The sequence below is a fragment of the Cottoperca gobio genome, chromosome 14 (genome assembly GCF_900634415.1).
Source record: "Cottoperca gobio chromosome 14, fCotGob3.1, whole genome shotgun sequence".
In the NCBI taxonomy this organism is placed as follows: domain Eukaryota; kingdom Metazoa; phylum Chordata; class Actinopteri; order Perciformes; family Bovichtidae; genus Cottoperca; species Cottoperca gobio.
In genome coordinates this window covers 10,334,230-10,348,645 of record NC_041368.1, presented here as the reverse complement: position 1 = coordinate 10,348,645, position 14,416 = coordinate 10,334,230, and the positions used below count along the sequence as shown (strand labels likewise).

Genomic DNA, 14,416 nt, shown 5'->3' with positions numbered 1-14,416 from the left:
GAGTTGCTCTGATGTCCTTAGTGGACTGTGCAGTGCAAAAAGACTGCCTTTATATGGTATTATATATTATTATTAATATAATTTCCACTTTCTTTGAGTTAAATCTTTTTACCAAATCCAGTCATCACTACCAAATATTCGTTCATCTTCAGAAAGTCGCACTAGCACTGTGACTGTTTACATGATGCCACTAATACCGTATAAAACAACAACACAACAAAACAAAAACTAACACAAATTAATTTAATTACTTTCAGTATATTAAATGCTAGGGGGGATTTTTTAAACATTAATTTTGATGCATTTGTATTTTTTTTGCATGAAGCATGTATTTTGCCAATACGGGCAAACATGAGAAAAAGTCTCAATCTGGTGGAAAATAGTAAAAAGTAAAATCTTGAAGCCAAGGCTCTAGATCGAACGCATGACTTTATGCTGTGGAAAAATTGTAGTTTTTAGAGTGTTTGTATTTTGGCTACACTGTTAATTACAGACTTATTATAAGAGCTGGACTTCCAAAATTCAGAAAAGAAACTTAAATAAATGGTAAAATATATGCCGTATGCAATAAAACAGCCCAAATGATCAAATTAAAAATTAAAAATTAAAAGGCACAAGGGGTAACATTTAAATGAACTGTGGTGCAGACAGATGTACGTGTTCTCTGGGTATAATAATACGTATAGTAGTGATTTTACCCTCCATGTAACCCGTATGCTCTGAGATGTCATCGGTGTGAGGATAACATCCATCGGCGGCCCGTCCGGCGCTGTTGATGGAAGATTAAGTGTTACTGTCAATATTCTTAGCTCTCTTAGAGAATCAAACAGACAAGTGTGATTTATATAGGAGAAACCGATCACTTACGTGCTTCCTCAGTACTGATAGTGAGCTCTTTGCTGGGAAGGCTGCGGCCTATCTTGTTGTAGGAGTACATGCGGATGCTGTAAACACAGGCCGGGTGCAACTCTACAATGTTGGCCTGGTTGTTGGTGGGGGAAATGTTCCTGGTTGTGTACATGTGATCCCAGGAGTCTGTGAAATACAAAAAGATTTGAGATTTAAAGACATTTATCTTTAAAAAAATCTTACATAGACATTTAAATTTAGGATACCCACCTGACTTGTTCTTGTACTCGATGTCATAGCTGGTGATGATGCTGTTTCCGTCGAACCTTTGGATCCAGCGCAGGTTCATGCTCCTGTCCTTCACCTCCCTCACTTCCAGTTCAGGGGGATCTGGTGGTTCTGTGTGTGTGTGAGAGAGAAAAGAGGTGAGAGCTTTTTACCTGCAATATCTAACTGAAGCGTTGGAGATCTGATTTTATTACATGTGCTGCGTTATGATGCCTCCTGTTTCAGTAAATTAAAGAAGATTTTGAGACGCACAGAGTATGTGGTAGAAATACCTTGCACAGTGAGTTGGATGAGCCCTCGACCTTCTCCATAGGAGTTGATGGCGTGGCAGGAGAAGAAGACAGAATCTCCTCGCTCGGCTGGGTTCAGCTGTGAGCATCAACACAAACGGAAAAAAAGGTTACAATGCGCCACATTCATCTTCTTTCACACAATGATGCAACATTTTGCGTATTTGTACTGAAAGTTAAGAGCTATTAGAGCTGATGAGAGGCGATAACAATTATATTGTGACTACATTAGTAAACTATTTATTAAAAGTTTATTGTTGCACACATTATAACATTTTACATACTATATTAAGTATTTGATCATTACCAATTGATTTGTAAACATTTAAGAATCCATTTCTAAACATTACAGACCAGAAACCAATTATTAACCATTAACTAAGTATTAACTATCTGCTTAAATAATGTTTATAGATCTTTCAAAAAATATTTATTAATCATTTAACAAGGTATTACAATCATCAGTTGCAACTTTAGCTATATAAATAATGTTTATTGACAGTTTACAAACCAATTATTAACCATTAACAACATTAAGTTACAAATATTTGCTCCATAATGTTTAGAGGTTTACAAATCATTTAAAAAGAATTAACAAACACTTAATATAATATATAACATTTTATAATGTGTGTAAAAATAAACTTAAAATAAAATGTCATTAATAATAATAATTAAACATTATTAATTATCATTTCATACAGTAAAATAACTATTAACTAAAGTGTAATTAACTATCAATCATTTATTAATGTATATTCTCCTCACAGCATCAAACAATCCCTCTCAGTTTTGTTGTGTGGACATTATGCTGAGTTCAGGGTCTGCTGGGTGTTGTAATCAGTTTCTGACCTTTAGCGTAGAGATGACTTCGTCACCCTTCTTGTTGATGGTTATGGAGTAACGGGGGTTTCTCTCTGCGTCGATGACGGTGTCTCCTCTCTCCCAGCGGATGATAATGGGCTGCTCACCCCGTGCCGTGCAGTTCAGATCCTTGGTCTGGCCCTTCCTCGCCATGGTGGTGTTGGGGTGGCTGGTGATCATGGCAGGAACTGAGCAGAATTGCAGACGTATGTCAGTGTGACGGATGGCATTATATGGAGTAATGAGACGAGGGAACATGGGGATGTGGTATTGGAAAGCGAGGATACATTACAGATGTATAGACATCTCTATTTCTGCGCTGCGTTCTCCATTTTCATTTCACGCTTCAAGCCCTGCTGACCCTCCTCCCCGTCTCCCTGCCTTCTTCTTCTACTCCTGATTCTTTTACACCTCCTTTTCTCAGACATAGATTATTGATTGAAGGGGTTCCTGCGGTTTTGTTTTCATCACTAATTCATCAGCCCCTTTCCCCACCAAACATTCAGGAGCACACAGACGGCAGCCGGAACACATCAATCGATAACAAAGATACCCCCAGTTAGTGTTGTGCAGGACGGAGACAGGATTTTGTGAGGTTCAGTACAGGCCGCACTAGCCTGGGGCAGAAGTGCATCTTAGAAGAACTGATTCCCCTCTATAAAGCTAAGGCTTGTCTCTGTGTACAGTATATGTGCAATCCAGGAAAGTGAAAGAGAGAATGATTGACACTTACTTTTGACAGTGAGGATCATGCTCTTACTGATGTCTGAGCCCACACCGTTGGAGGCCTGACAGAGGTAGTACCCTCGGTCATCCTCAAGCACGTGTCGGATGAGCAGAGAGCCGTTTGACATGATCTGGATGCGGCCGGTCAGAGGGACTGGGTGGTACTGCTGAGGGTTTCCTACACCTGCACCGCACAAAGAATATGTATTATAGTGCTTGGTTTTTCCTTGTTTTTGTTTTTTATGATGTTGTAAGGAGGGATCATGTTACCTTTGGCATGTTTCCACATGACTTTTGGAGGTGGGTAACCCTCCACAGAGCAGTTGAGAACTCCAGCTTTGCCGTAGATACAATCTTGATTGTTGGGCTGCACCACGAAACGTGGAGGCACTGAGAAACAAAAAGATGTGATTAACCTAAATGGAAGAACTAAAAGAAGGTCTTACAGTAAAAAGGTAGAAAACGGGACTGTTCTTAAAATAACGTACAATTCTAAAAGCTCCCTATGCACATTAGATATCACATCTGATCTGACCTAATTCATCATCATTCTCCCTTCGCTCAGTCCCTCACCAGTAACAATCAACTGTCTTTCCCAGCTGACAGTGGCGGCGGCGTTGCTGGCGATGCAGGTGTAGTTTCCGTTGTGCTTCAGTGTCACCTTGGATATTTGCAGGGAGCTCATGAACTCTTTGGTCTCTATTGCGACGCCAGAGGCGGAGCCTGGCACGATGAGCTGGCCGTCTTTGTGCCAGGTGATGCGTATGGGCATGTCCCCAGATGACACCACACAAGCGATGTACATGAGCTTCCCCACTGAGGTAGAGGGGATGTCGAAGGGCTGGATGAGCGGCGGCACTGGGGGAGAGAGGAAGAGTGCGGAGAGTCAGTGGAATAAAGGTAGCGATAGACGTGGAAGAGTGGCAGTGTGGCCATCTGGAGCAATGCTGAGATAGAGGGAAGGTCATTGGCCAGTGGGCCCCTCTCCCCCCCCCCCCCCCACCCACCCCCACCCCCTTCAGCTCCCAGCTCCTGCAGCCCATAATAGCTGCTCTGGTTAGAGTCCAATTGGCAGGAGGAAGTCATTACGTTGCCATAGTAATGGAGGTTGGGGTGGGGGTACTACAGCTGAGACATCTGGGGGATTTAATCTAGGCTTCATTATTATTCATCTAATTAAATCAGAGGCACACTCACACGGAGGCACATGCACACACCCTTAAACACCTCTGCAGCTGCCCCACTACCATCGTTACCCCACTCACAGACTAAACAAAATGCAGGCGCACACTGAAACATAACTCTGTCCTAAAACACCATCTACCTCTGTCAAGCTATACTGCACAACTTTGAACATTGGTCCCTCCGATTGGTGATTGTTAGGGACTCTGATATTCAGAAATCTCTTTTGCTAACATATGTAAACTGCACACATGTGGGGTTATTCTTTTAGCAACCCGTCTGTTGTTGCTTTTTCCTTTAAAAAGGCAAAGAACTAATCTCGGCTCTGTCAGCTTTCTTCAGACTGATTGCGTTTCACTAGTCCTGTCACGATAACTACTTTGGTTGGACTATTTATTATCCCAGAAGTAATTGTGATAAATCTTTTTTTTTTTTTTAAGACAATTTTATGCCACTGATATAATGATTATACAATAGCATTAGAAATGCAAGTACAACCTTTCAATGAGCAATTCACTTTTAAGTCTTTTTTCAAGAAAAAAATATTCAAATATCCTAAATAAACAAAAATTAAATAAAATAAAACAATAAATAAAATGGACTCTCTTAACAAAAATGTGCAATGCCCAAGTGTTATAATGGCAGGGAAAGCCTCCTGTTTATTCTGGCATCATGGTGGTTAAAATGTTGGTGACATTCTAATGTAAGCACACACAACGGGCAAAATCCATGTCAGCAAAAATGTTTGAAGTCATGTACATATCATACGGTAATACGCAAAAATGAACGATTTCTCACTACTGTTTTTAGAGATATTTTGTGATGCCCACAACAAGCAGGAATCTGTCTTTGGGGAAAATAGGGTGAAGCCGCAGTACATCCCAATCAGTTCGTCACTGTTGGGTCACTTTGGATTGATTGGATGCATTTGACCGAAAAACATTGCCCAGTGCAGTTTTATTCCTTTGAATCCATTCTTCTCTTTAGCTTACCTTTGACAGTGACATGAACGGTCTGGTTGATTGACACCTGGGGCTGGATCAGAACGCTACACAAGTAGGTGCCCTCGTCCGCGCCCTTCTGCACGTCCGTCAGCCTCAGGGTGCCGTTCTCGAACACCACTTGACGATGATTATCAGGCAGCTGCATGCTGTCCTTCAGCCACTTGATGGAGTAATACGGGTAGCCAATCACACGGCACGTTATGTAGGTGTTCCTGCCCGCCACTGCGGTGATGTCCCGCATGGGTCTGATTCGGGGTGGACCTGGAGACACAGGGAAGAGAGGGAGGGGATGGAGGGAGGAGACAGAGAAAGAGAGACAGAGGCCGGAGAGAGGGGCAGATGAGGTGAGGGAGGTCATGGCAGAGTAAGGGAGCAGCCACGGAGACGAGAGGAGGTGAAGAGATAAGTTTGAGGGATAGAGTGATTGGGGCAAGTTGACAGGTGGAGAGGGAGGTTAGTTATGCTCCCTTTAAAAACTGATTGAGGATATTTGTTGATTGTAATCTAATCAAATATTCTGTGTATCTAAGTAGTTGTGTGTATTTTTCTAAATTTCCCTCAGCTAGATAGATAGATAGATAGATAGACAGGTAGACAGATAGACAGGTAGACAGGTAGATAGATAGACAGGTAGACAGGTAGATAGATAGACAGATAGACAGGTAGACAGGTAGATAGATAGACAGGTAGACAGGTAGACAGATAGACAGGTAGACAGGTAGACAGATAGACAGGTAGATAGATAGACAGATAGACAGGTAGACAGGTAGATAGATAGACAGGTAGACAGGTAGACAGGTAGATAGATAGACAGGTAGACAGATAGACAGGTAGACAGGTAGATAGATAGACAGATAGACAGGTAGACAGGTAGATAGATAGACAGGTAGACAGGTAGATAGATAGACAGATAGACAGGTAGATAGATAGACAGGTAGACAGATAGACAGGTAGACAGATAGACAGATAGACAGGTAGATAGATAGACAGATAGACAGGTAGATAGATAGACAGGTAGACAGGTAGATAGATAGATAGATAGATAGATAGATAGATAGATAGATAGATAGATAGATAGATAGATAGATAGATAGATAGATAGATAGATAGATAGATAGATAGATAGATAGATAGATAGATAGATAGACAGGTAGACAGGTAGATAGATAGACAGGTAGACAGGTAGATAGATAGACAGGTAGATAGATATACAGGTAGACAGATAGATAGATAGATATACAGGTAGACAGATAGATAGATAGACAGATAGACAGGTAGACAGGTAGACAGGTAGATAGATAGACAGACAGACAGACAGACAGACAGACAGACAGACAGACAGACAGATAGATAGATAGATAGATAGATAGTAACTGTGTGTGAAATCCAAAGTGATCTATGCCTCCCACTAGCCCTCGTGTGTTTGTATAGTCAGGTGTAGAGTGCATTTATATTGAAAAGCAGACAGGCACCTCTTACGTTTATGCGCGCTTGGTACTCGGCGCTACCGGCCGAGTTGCGTGCGACGCAACGATACACTCCCCCATCTCGGATAAGCGGGCTGCTGACGTTGACGTGCGACACGGTCAGGCCGTCCGACAGGGTGTACTGGCTGGTCTTGTAGGTGGAGTCTCGCACCACGGGCTCGTCGTCCAGCGACCAGGTGATGGAGGGGGGCGGTGCTCCTTTGGCGCCACACATGAGGGAGAAAGGCTCGCCGGGGTTTACCACGCGCTCGCTGAAGGAAGACACAATACGAGGAGTACCATCTGAGAGGAGACAGATAGAGAGAGACAAATAAAGACAGACAGACAGAGAGGTGAGAAAAGCATCATTTAGATTTGTTTATGCTACCATTATTTGCTTTATTTTTAAAGCCAACTGATTGTGTGTGTTTGTTCCAGACAAAGAGCTCTGTGGTGTCCTACTTATGCATCCATCAATGACATTTGCAATGGAAATGTATGCAGCAGTATTTAGATAACGAATAACAGTCACCAGTAAAAGTAGAAGCTTCAAATTCAAAGTAATTTGTCATTTTGCTGAGATAAAATGGCTGCTGCCCTGTAAATACAGAATGTGTACTTGTTTAGGTCCCTAAAAGTTTCCGTCGACATACCCTCTAGCAGAATAATGGAAAAGTCCTGAGCAGTGTGGCCCTTTCGGGAGGCGAAGCACTGGTAGGCCCCAGAGTGGAACTTCTGTGCCGCAGTGATCTGCAAGGTGTCGTTGTGTTGTCCCTGGATGGAGATGTGCTGGTCGGGGACGATGGGCTCTGTGTTGCTGTACCAGTTGATGGTGTATTCTGGAGAACCCTCCACAGTGCAGGTGAAGAACAGTGTGCTGCTGATGCCAGTTTTCAGATTCTTAGGGGATAAAGTCACTCGTAGTGGATCTGAGAGAAGGAATCATGTTGTTTGTTAACAAAAGATATCCCAAAAATACTTTTTCTGTTTTTATGGTTCACTGAAAAACTATTTGTAAAACTGCTATATAAATAAATGTACAGTATATCATTTAATTAGACTTGATATCCACAACTGTTGTGTTTTTTGTCATAAATGCAGTGAATCGTAATTATAAACAGTTTATAAATTGTTATTTGTTAATTTATCGTTGGTTAATAACTTGGGTTCATAAACCAGTAATCATCCATCAGATACAAATACAGATACATTGTGTGAGTAAAAATTTAAATTATACTCTGCCAATTTAACTTCCTGTATTTACAAATCCTAAAAGTTTTTACTCATTTGCAAAACATTAATGATTTAATAGAATTCTAAACACAATTTAATTCTTTATAAGTATGTTTTATTGTCAGGTACCAATTGTTTAAAAATCTTTCAACTGGATCCAAAGTGTGACACATGGATTCACACGTACAGTGGGCGTTTACGTTTAGAGAGACGGGGAGAAAGAGAGAGCGCACAATCAGCGGTAGTGACTCAATCAGTTCGACGCACTCATTAAAAAAGCAGCTGGAGATATCTCTTCACATCTCCGTCCACTTGTGTGTGTGAGAGAGAGTGTATGTAAGTGTGTGTGTGTGTGTGTGTGTGTGTGTGTGTGCAAATGTCAGTGAGCAATAAGGCAGCTGGTGGTGTGTGCTGGGGGGCATTGCTTTGCCCCCCCCCCCCCCCCCCCTCCCCCCCACCCTGTCAGAGTCACAGAGTGTGCTGCCATGATGTGCCCACTGGCAAAGCCTACCGCCTCTCTATTCTCTCCCTCTGTCTCGCCTTCTCCCGCTCTTTGTTTCTTTGTATACTTCACACAATGTACATTTATCTCCGCCTCTATTATTATCTTGTTATTACATTGTAGATAATGTCATTCCAGCACTGTCTGGATGTCTGTCCCTCCCGTGACCCCTCGTATTTATCCCCGTCTTCCTCATCCTCCTCTCTGATGGTGAACGGTGCTGGCAGCTGTGTTACGGATTCAGTCTCAGTGAATTACTGCCCTGTCTCTCTTTTTGAGACCTGATATGACGGGGCAATCATACAGCTCACACACATGTTTGTTACAGACACACCCGAGGTGCGACTTATATGTTTGCCTCCAACCAAAAGGAGAGGAGTTTGTAAATGTGTCCGTCTGCCAGGCTGATTCACTGTGAAGACAGCGTGGGAGTCTTTTAGCGATTTTGTGTGTGTGTGTGTGTGGTCGTGCTCACACACCTATAACGTGAAGCAGTCCAGACACCTCCTTTGAGCCAAAACTGTTGGTGACCTCGCATGCATAGCTGCCGCTGTCCTCCTGCCTTAGGTCGCTGATGGTCAGCCCTGTCAAACGCCGTGTCCAGCGGGCATCCGAGGGTAGCGGGCGACCATCTTTCAGCCAACGCACGGTGGGGCTGGGGTACCCTCCTGCTATGCAGGGGAGCTCGATACTCTGGCCTGCGTTCACCTCGCCTGCTTGGAAACTGTCCAGGATGGTTGGTGAGGACTCGTTGGGGTCTGGAAGTGAAGAGATGGGGGTCATTTTTTTGTCAAGACAAAGAGAAATATCAGACTTACATGAGTAAACTGGCAAACTGCTCACCCATTACAGAGAGCCTGGCTCCATTGCTTTGGCGCGTCTCGCCGCTGTACTTATGTTTGGTGATGCACCGGTATGTGGAGAGGGCGTCCTCCTTCTGAACATCAGAGATGTAAAGAGCCCCAAAGGAGGTCAGCGAGAACCTGTTACCTGAGGAAGACACATCCAGTAAAGACTTACATTAATTACCCCAAAAGAAAGCTGCTGACAGACAGAAACACGCAGTAAAAAACCTGCACCAAGATGATCGCTCTGGTACAAATGCATTGTGCTCATCGCAAAACCGTATTGTGCTAAGAACAAACAGCTGCCTGAACAGTTGGCAGTACCTGCCTGATAATGTTTCTTCCCAAAACCTGGCACTCTTTCAAGGCCTGGAGGACACACAGCGGTCACTTACACCACCCATAGACAGAGCAGAGACAGATTTACTGCCCCTCTACACACAATGTAAAGCTCTTATGCACCATCATCACCAAACTATGTAAAATGTTCTTCCTTTCAAGTGTGGTGGTGTCAGAAGTAGAGGGCCAAAGATCAAGTGTGATGAGAGCTGCCTGTTCTCTTTTAAGAGTGTTATGCTACTCAGAGAACCGCGGTTTTGTAAATAATCCAAGGTTTTCATGTTGTGCCCACTGATTGGAGGAAGAGAGGGAAACCGGAGGCACATTAATGAAGCCGTATTATTTCACATATTGCAACAGCAATTGTCTCACATCTCAACATTTCCTCATAAAACGGTTCGTATGACATTTTACTAAGTTATTTTTCATGCATTCCTACAAATGTCCAGCAAAACGAGCGATCGGCACAGTTTACTGTAAGTGTGACATATTCCAAAATGGTTGCTGCAAAACGATAAGGTTAGTTTAAGTTTACAAACAACACTTGTGTCTCTGAGCATCTAAACTACAGGCCCAGTAACTGGATTGGCCGCGTTCAGGTGCACCTGTGTGTTTATCAGCATCGACATTTCATCTACGAGCTCTGTGTTTGTCGGGGTCTTGCGGAGGGCTTGCGCAAGAATACTAAAGGTAGCAGTTATGGACTGCATGTGTTTGCATGGAATATACCGCATGACCCGAGAGGGAGGCACAGGCTGCAATTTCACAGCAGCCTTTGTTTGCCCCCCCTAGAATGAAGCCTTACAGGATAATGAGCACTTTAAGACTGCTACTCCCACAACACCGACGACTCGCCTGTCACAACACTCTGACATAGGCAGGGGGAGAGAGAGAGAGAGAGAGAGAGAGAGAGAGAGAGAGAGAGAGTGAGAGAGAGAGAGAGTCAGCTGGATCTGTCAAAGCCACACTTTCTGTCTACAGCAGGGGACGGGATTCATCCCTCTGAAACAACAGTGATTAAACATAACACATCACATTATTTCCCTTATTATCTGTTCATCTTAAGTGAGTGGCTTGTACAAAGAATCAGACTATCAGTCTATCTTTAGTCGACTCCCTCCATGTCTTTGTGTGAACCCTCTCATCGTTTCACTCACACTCTCTCTCTCAGTCTCTAAGCAGAGTGGCAGACAGAGTAAAATATTAATTACTAAATCACTGTGCTCCCTCAGCTTTTATTCATGCTGACTTGACTAGATAACGAGAAACTGAGCCAATGTGCATTTTACACACACATATAGACATGAACGCACAGCTGCAGCAAAACATGCCGGCGCTCCATGTAGAAAACGGCTGCAGTTATTAGTGGAGCTTAATTCAAAATGTTTTAATTGTGCCACATTCACATGACTGTAATCCTACCTAAGAGTTTTATTTGGAAATTATTGAACATTTGTACACAAAACTGTAGTTTATCCTCCACTTTCATCCATAAACACTAAGCATCTCAAACATGGAAGAAAGACATGTGAAGACACAAACTCCACAGAGCAAAGGCTTCCTGTTAAGGCCACAGAGGGAACAGCTGATCAACTGTGTCATGGTACTTCACATGACACCATTTTCATGATAGATCTCACCTAAAAACTCATTAGGACTAAAAGCCCACGTTTTAATAGTGAGCTTTCGATAGTTGTAAAACCATCATGCAAGCTTTCTCTTTTGCAAAACACCATGAACTTAGAGACAAAAAAAGGACCATTAGGTAAACAATGGACTCACTCATGGATCCTCGAAAAAGCGCTGAAGGAACCATTTAGAGGTTTAAGTATTTTGCATCAACTATAAATAGCTCTTTAAAGAGTTCTTTCATCCAGAAAGAAGCTTTCTGAAAGAAGCTGTATTGCCTAGAGGATGTCAACATTGTTGGATTTTGTATGAGTTCGTTCAGGGTCTCAATGAGACGCATTCATGGAAGAAATTGAGCAGAATTGTTTGTGTATTCCTGATGCAGATGGGGTCCAGCGGGGAACTTTTGAAATCTTAACTTGTAAGCACTAGATCAGGAGAGTCATGTGGTTTTGTCAGGAAAAGAAATGTTAAAGCTGCAGAAAAATCATTATTCTCAATTCTTACCAAAATGTTAAACATACTTCATATGTTTCAACAAATGCAAGATTATTTCCCCTACACCCCTCCAAGATTTTGTTTATATTTAGAGAAGTTTTATTTTTTAATTCAACTTTTATATCCATTTTTAATGTGCTAAAGTAAATGAGAAAAGTCCAACTGCTCTCGTGACTTCTCAGCGGCAGAAGTGGTCAGCAGCTGTACGCCATGTTGTTGTATGTAATGTCAAAAAGTGCCATTACTCAAATGAATCATACTGTATGTCATTAGAGAACCTCTCTTGTGTAATAAAGGGTTTCTTTCGCTTTATTTTTTAATCCAATAAAATGCCCACGGCCTTGCAGTCACAACAGGCCCGACCTGCTGCTATGACAAATTCCAAAGTGGAGGAAAAGACTAGGGGAAATAATGGAAGTATAAATGAGAGAGAATAGGGGGAAAAAGCTTGACAGAGTCTATAAATAGGATGCATACTGTAGCTTGTGTGGGTCCAAGAGTTGTGTGCGTGAGTGCACCGTGTGTGTGTGAGTTAGTAGCAGCCTCATTTTCTCACATGCAAATGAAGGCGTCGGCGCAAAGATAACGAGGCCCATATTTCCACCTCCTCAGTGGGGCCATTATTTATTGATGTTCTGCATCTTTCCCCCTCCCTCCCACTCTCACGCTTTCTTCCTCCTCTCCCTGTTGCTAGGGTCTTCTCACTGCCATCCTGTTACGATTTCGGTGTACTTTCAGCAATTATTGACACACAACGTGTTTGCAATCATCGAGGACGAAACAGTGAAACCCTCTGCGTTGTGTGATGGTAAAATCATAATGGTGAATAGGTGGAAGAAGTCAGCAAAATTAATGGGAAATAAATACCATCAGTATGAAGTTGCTAAATATAGCTTTTCACATGCAAGTAGGTTTTGCATCCAATCACAAATATTTTCCAAAACAACATCGACAATAACACTCTTTCTTTTAGTTCTCCCATTCCCTGAGTCTCAGTCTGGAGTTTGCTGGTTTGAAAGGCAGTTCATTACAATCGTGTGCCTTAAATCTAAGATAATAACAGGATCTGCATTAGCAGAAAGTAGTTAAAGACTGACTTGGGGCCTGTTCAATGGGAGTTATTTGTGCAGTTCTGAAACTAAGTTGGACTTATCTACTCTCAACAGGAAACTAATTTAGCTCTTGGAAGGGAATCTGACCTACATGCTTCAGAGGAGCACATTTCCACATTATGTCTATTTTAAAATATTTCCTCACTTAGCAGGAATTATCGTATGACACCAACGTATCTAAAATACAGATTTTCCTGTGTACAAAGCAAACAACTGTACAATACAAATCGACTGTATGATCGTGCAGTACTCAGCTCTGAGTGAAATCACTGGTATTCCTGCGGGAGTTCCCAGTATGGACCCCATACCTAATCAGTTTGGAAAAGGCTAATGAGCTATCGAACTCACATCCCTGTTTTCCTTCTTGCAGAGCAGTACAATCTGATCCCTGGAGTCTCCATCTTCAACACTGTTGACGGTCAAAGGCAGTGGTTCCTTGCCTTGAAGGGCTCTCCCAGTTAAACAAAGGTTAACGTAGTTTCACTGCTCATTATGATGACTATACGCTATCACAAAGAGAATATCTGCCAAAGCAACGGAGGGTCAGAGGCTTCACTCCTCCACCACAACAACAACAGTACAAATCCTCAGATAGATGCCTGCAGCACAAAATGTTTATCCATTAAAGAGATGTGGTCTAAAGTTCGAGGATTAGAAGGAAATTGACTCAAAAAACTTGTGCAAAAGGTTACCTTAATGATTATGCTGCAAAAGAAAGAGGGGAAGGGGTTTTCACTGTCCACGCTGAAATGTGAGCTTAAATATCTACACATTATCTGAGGCTTTAATAAGAGCCAATACACACATATTTTGCAGGGATTACTGACATGAAGAGTGAATATAAAATAAAAGATGATGTGTAATTATTCTCTACTGAAATTTGTTCCTATATGTACAGTAGCTTTATAAATATCACCAAGCAGCTGAAACTCTGAGAGCCGGTCAGAAAACACTGCTGTCTTATAATCTTCATGTGGCGCTGATCTTCTGTGTTTACTGGGTCACTAATGTTAACCGGGGCTGTAGTCCGTGTAACGTTACTTTAGCTGTTTATTGGACTAAAACCGTAAAAATAACTATAAAACAGACGGAATATGGCTGTAATATTCAGGCTGCTGTACTTCTTCTCCCTCTGGTCTGAGGTCAGACTGGAGCTACAGTGACTCACTATCACCTCTAGAGGAACAAGTGGTATTACAGACTGGACCGAGCGCAGCTAGCTGTTAGCATGCTAACTTCAGTTAGACGTCTTTGGCATAACGTCATCACTGTTACCTCTTCACACTCTGTTGATAATGTTAGTTCATTGTTTTAATGTTTTAATTTAAATTCTGTCATATTTTACACATTGAACCTTTAAACTCTTTAATGTTCTCCAATAAACCATAAACCGTTGGAAGAGTGGACAAGTACAGCAAAAACTGCCTTGAAGGTGTAACTTTAACGCTAAATAATACATCTACGAATTTGGCAGCAGGGAACAGATTATAAACATTTTGTTCCAGTAGACTTGAGTCCTCCTGTGTATGGCTATAGCTGCCTGGTTTGAGCTCCAAATACCCCGCAAAACTCAGAACATGGACGTCAAA

General features: G+C 42.3%; 1 protein-coding gene across 1 annotated transcript in view; it reads right to left on the bottom strand.

The window, feature by feature from the left end:
• Window positions 1-14,416, bottom strand: part of LOC115019174 (Down syndrome cell adhesion molecule-like protein 1 homolog) — a 55,163-nt gene that overhangs the window by 14,448 nt on the left and 26,299 nt on the right. The window contains 13 exon segments of the mRNA XM_029448602.1: window positions 699-769; window positions 868-1,035; window positions 1,120-1,248; window positions 1,410-1,506; window positions 2,280-2,479; window positions 3,025-3,201; window positions 3,288-3,407; window positions 3,591-3,875; window positions 5,192-5,464; window positions 6,676-6,972; window positions 7,323-7,598; window positions 8,884-9,162; window positions 9,248-9,394. Coding sequence (XP_029304462.1) covers window positions 699-769; window positions 868-1,035; window positions 1,120-1,248; window positions 1,410-1,506; window positions 2,280-2,479; window positions 3,025-3,201; window positions 3,288-3,407; window positions 3,591-3,875; window positions 5,192-5,464; window positions 6,676-6,972; window positions 7,323-7,598; window positions 8,884-9,162; window positions 9,248-9,394 — 2,519 coding nt within the window.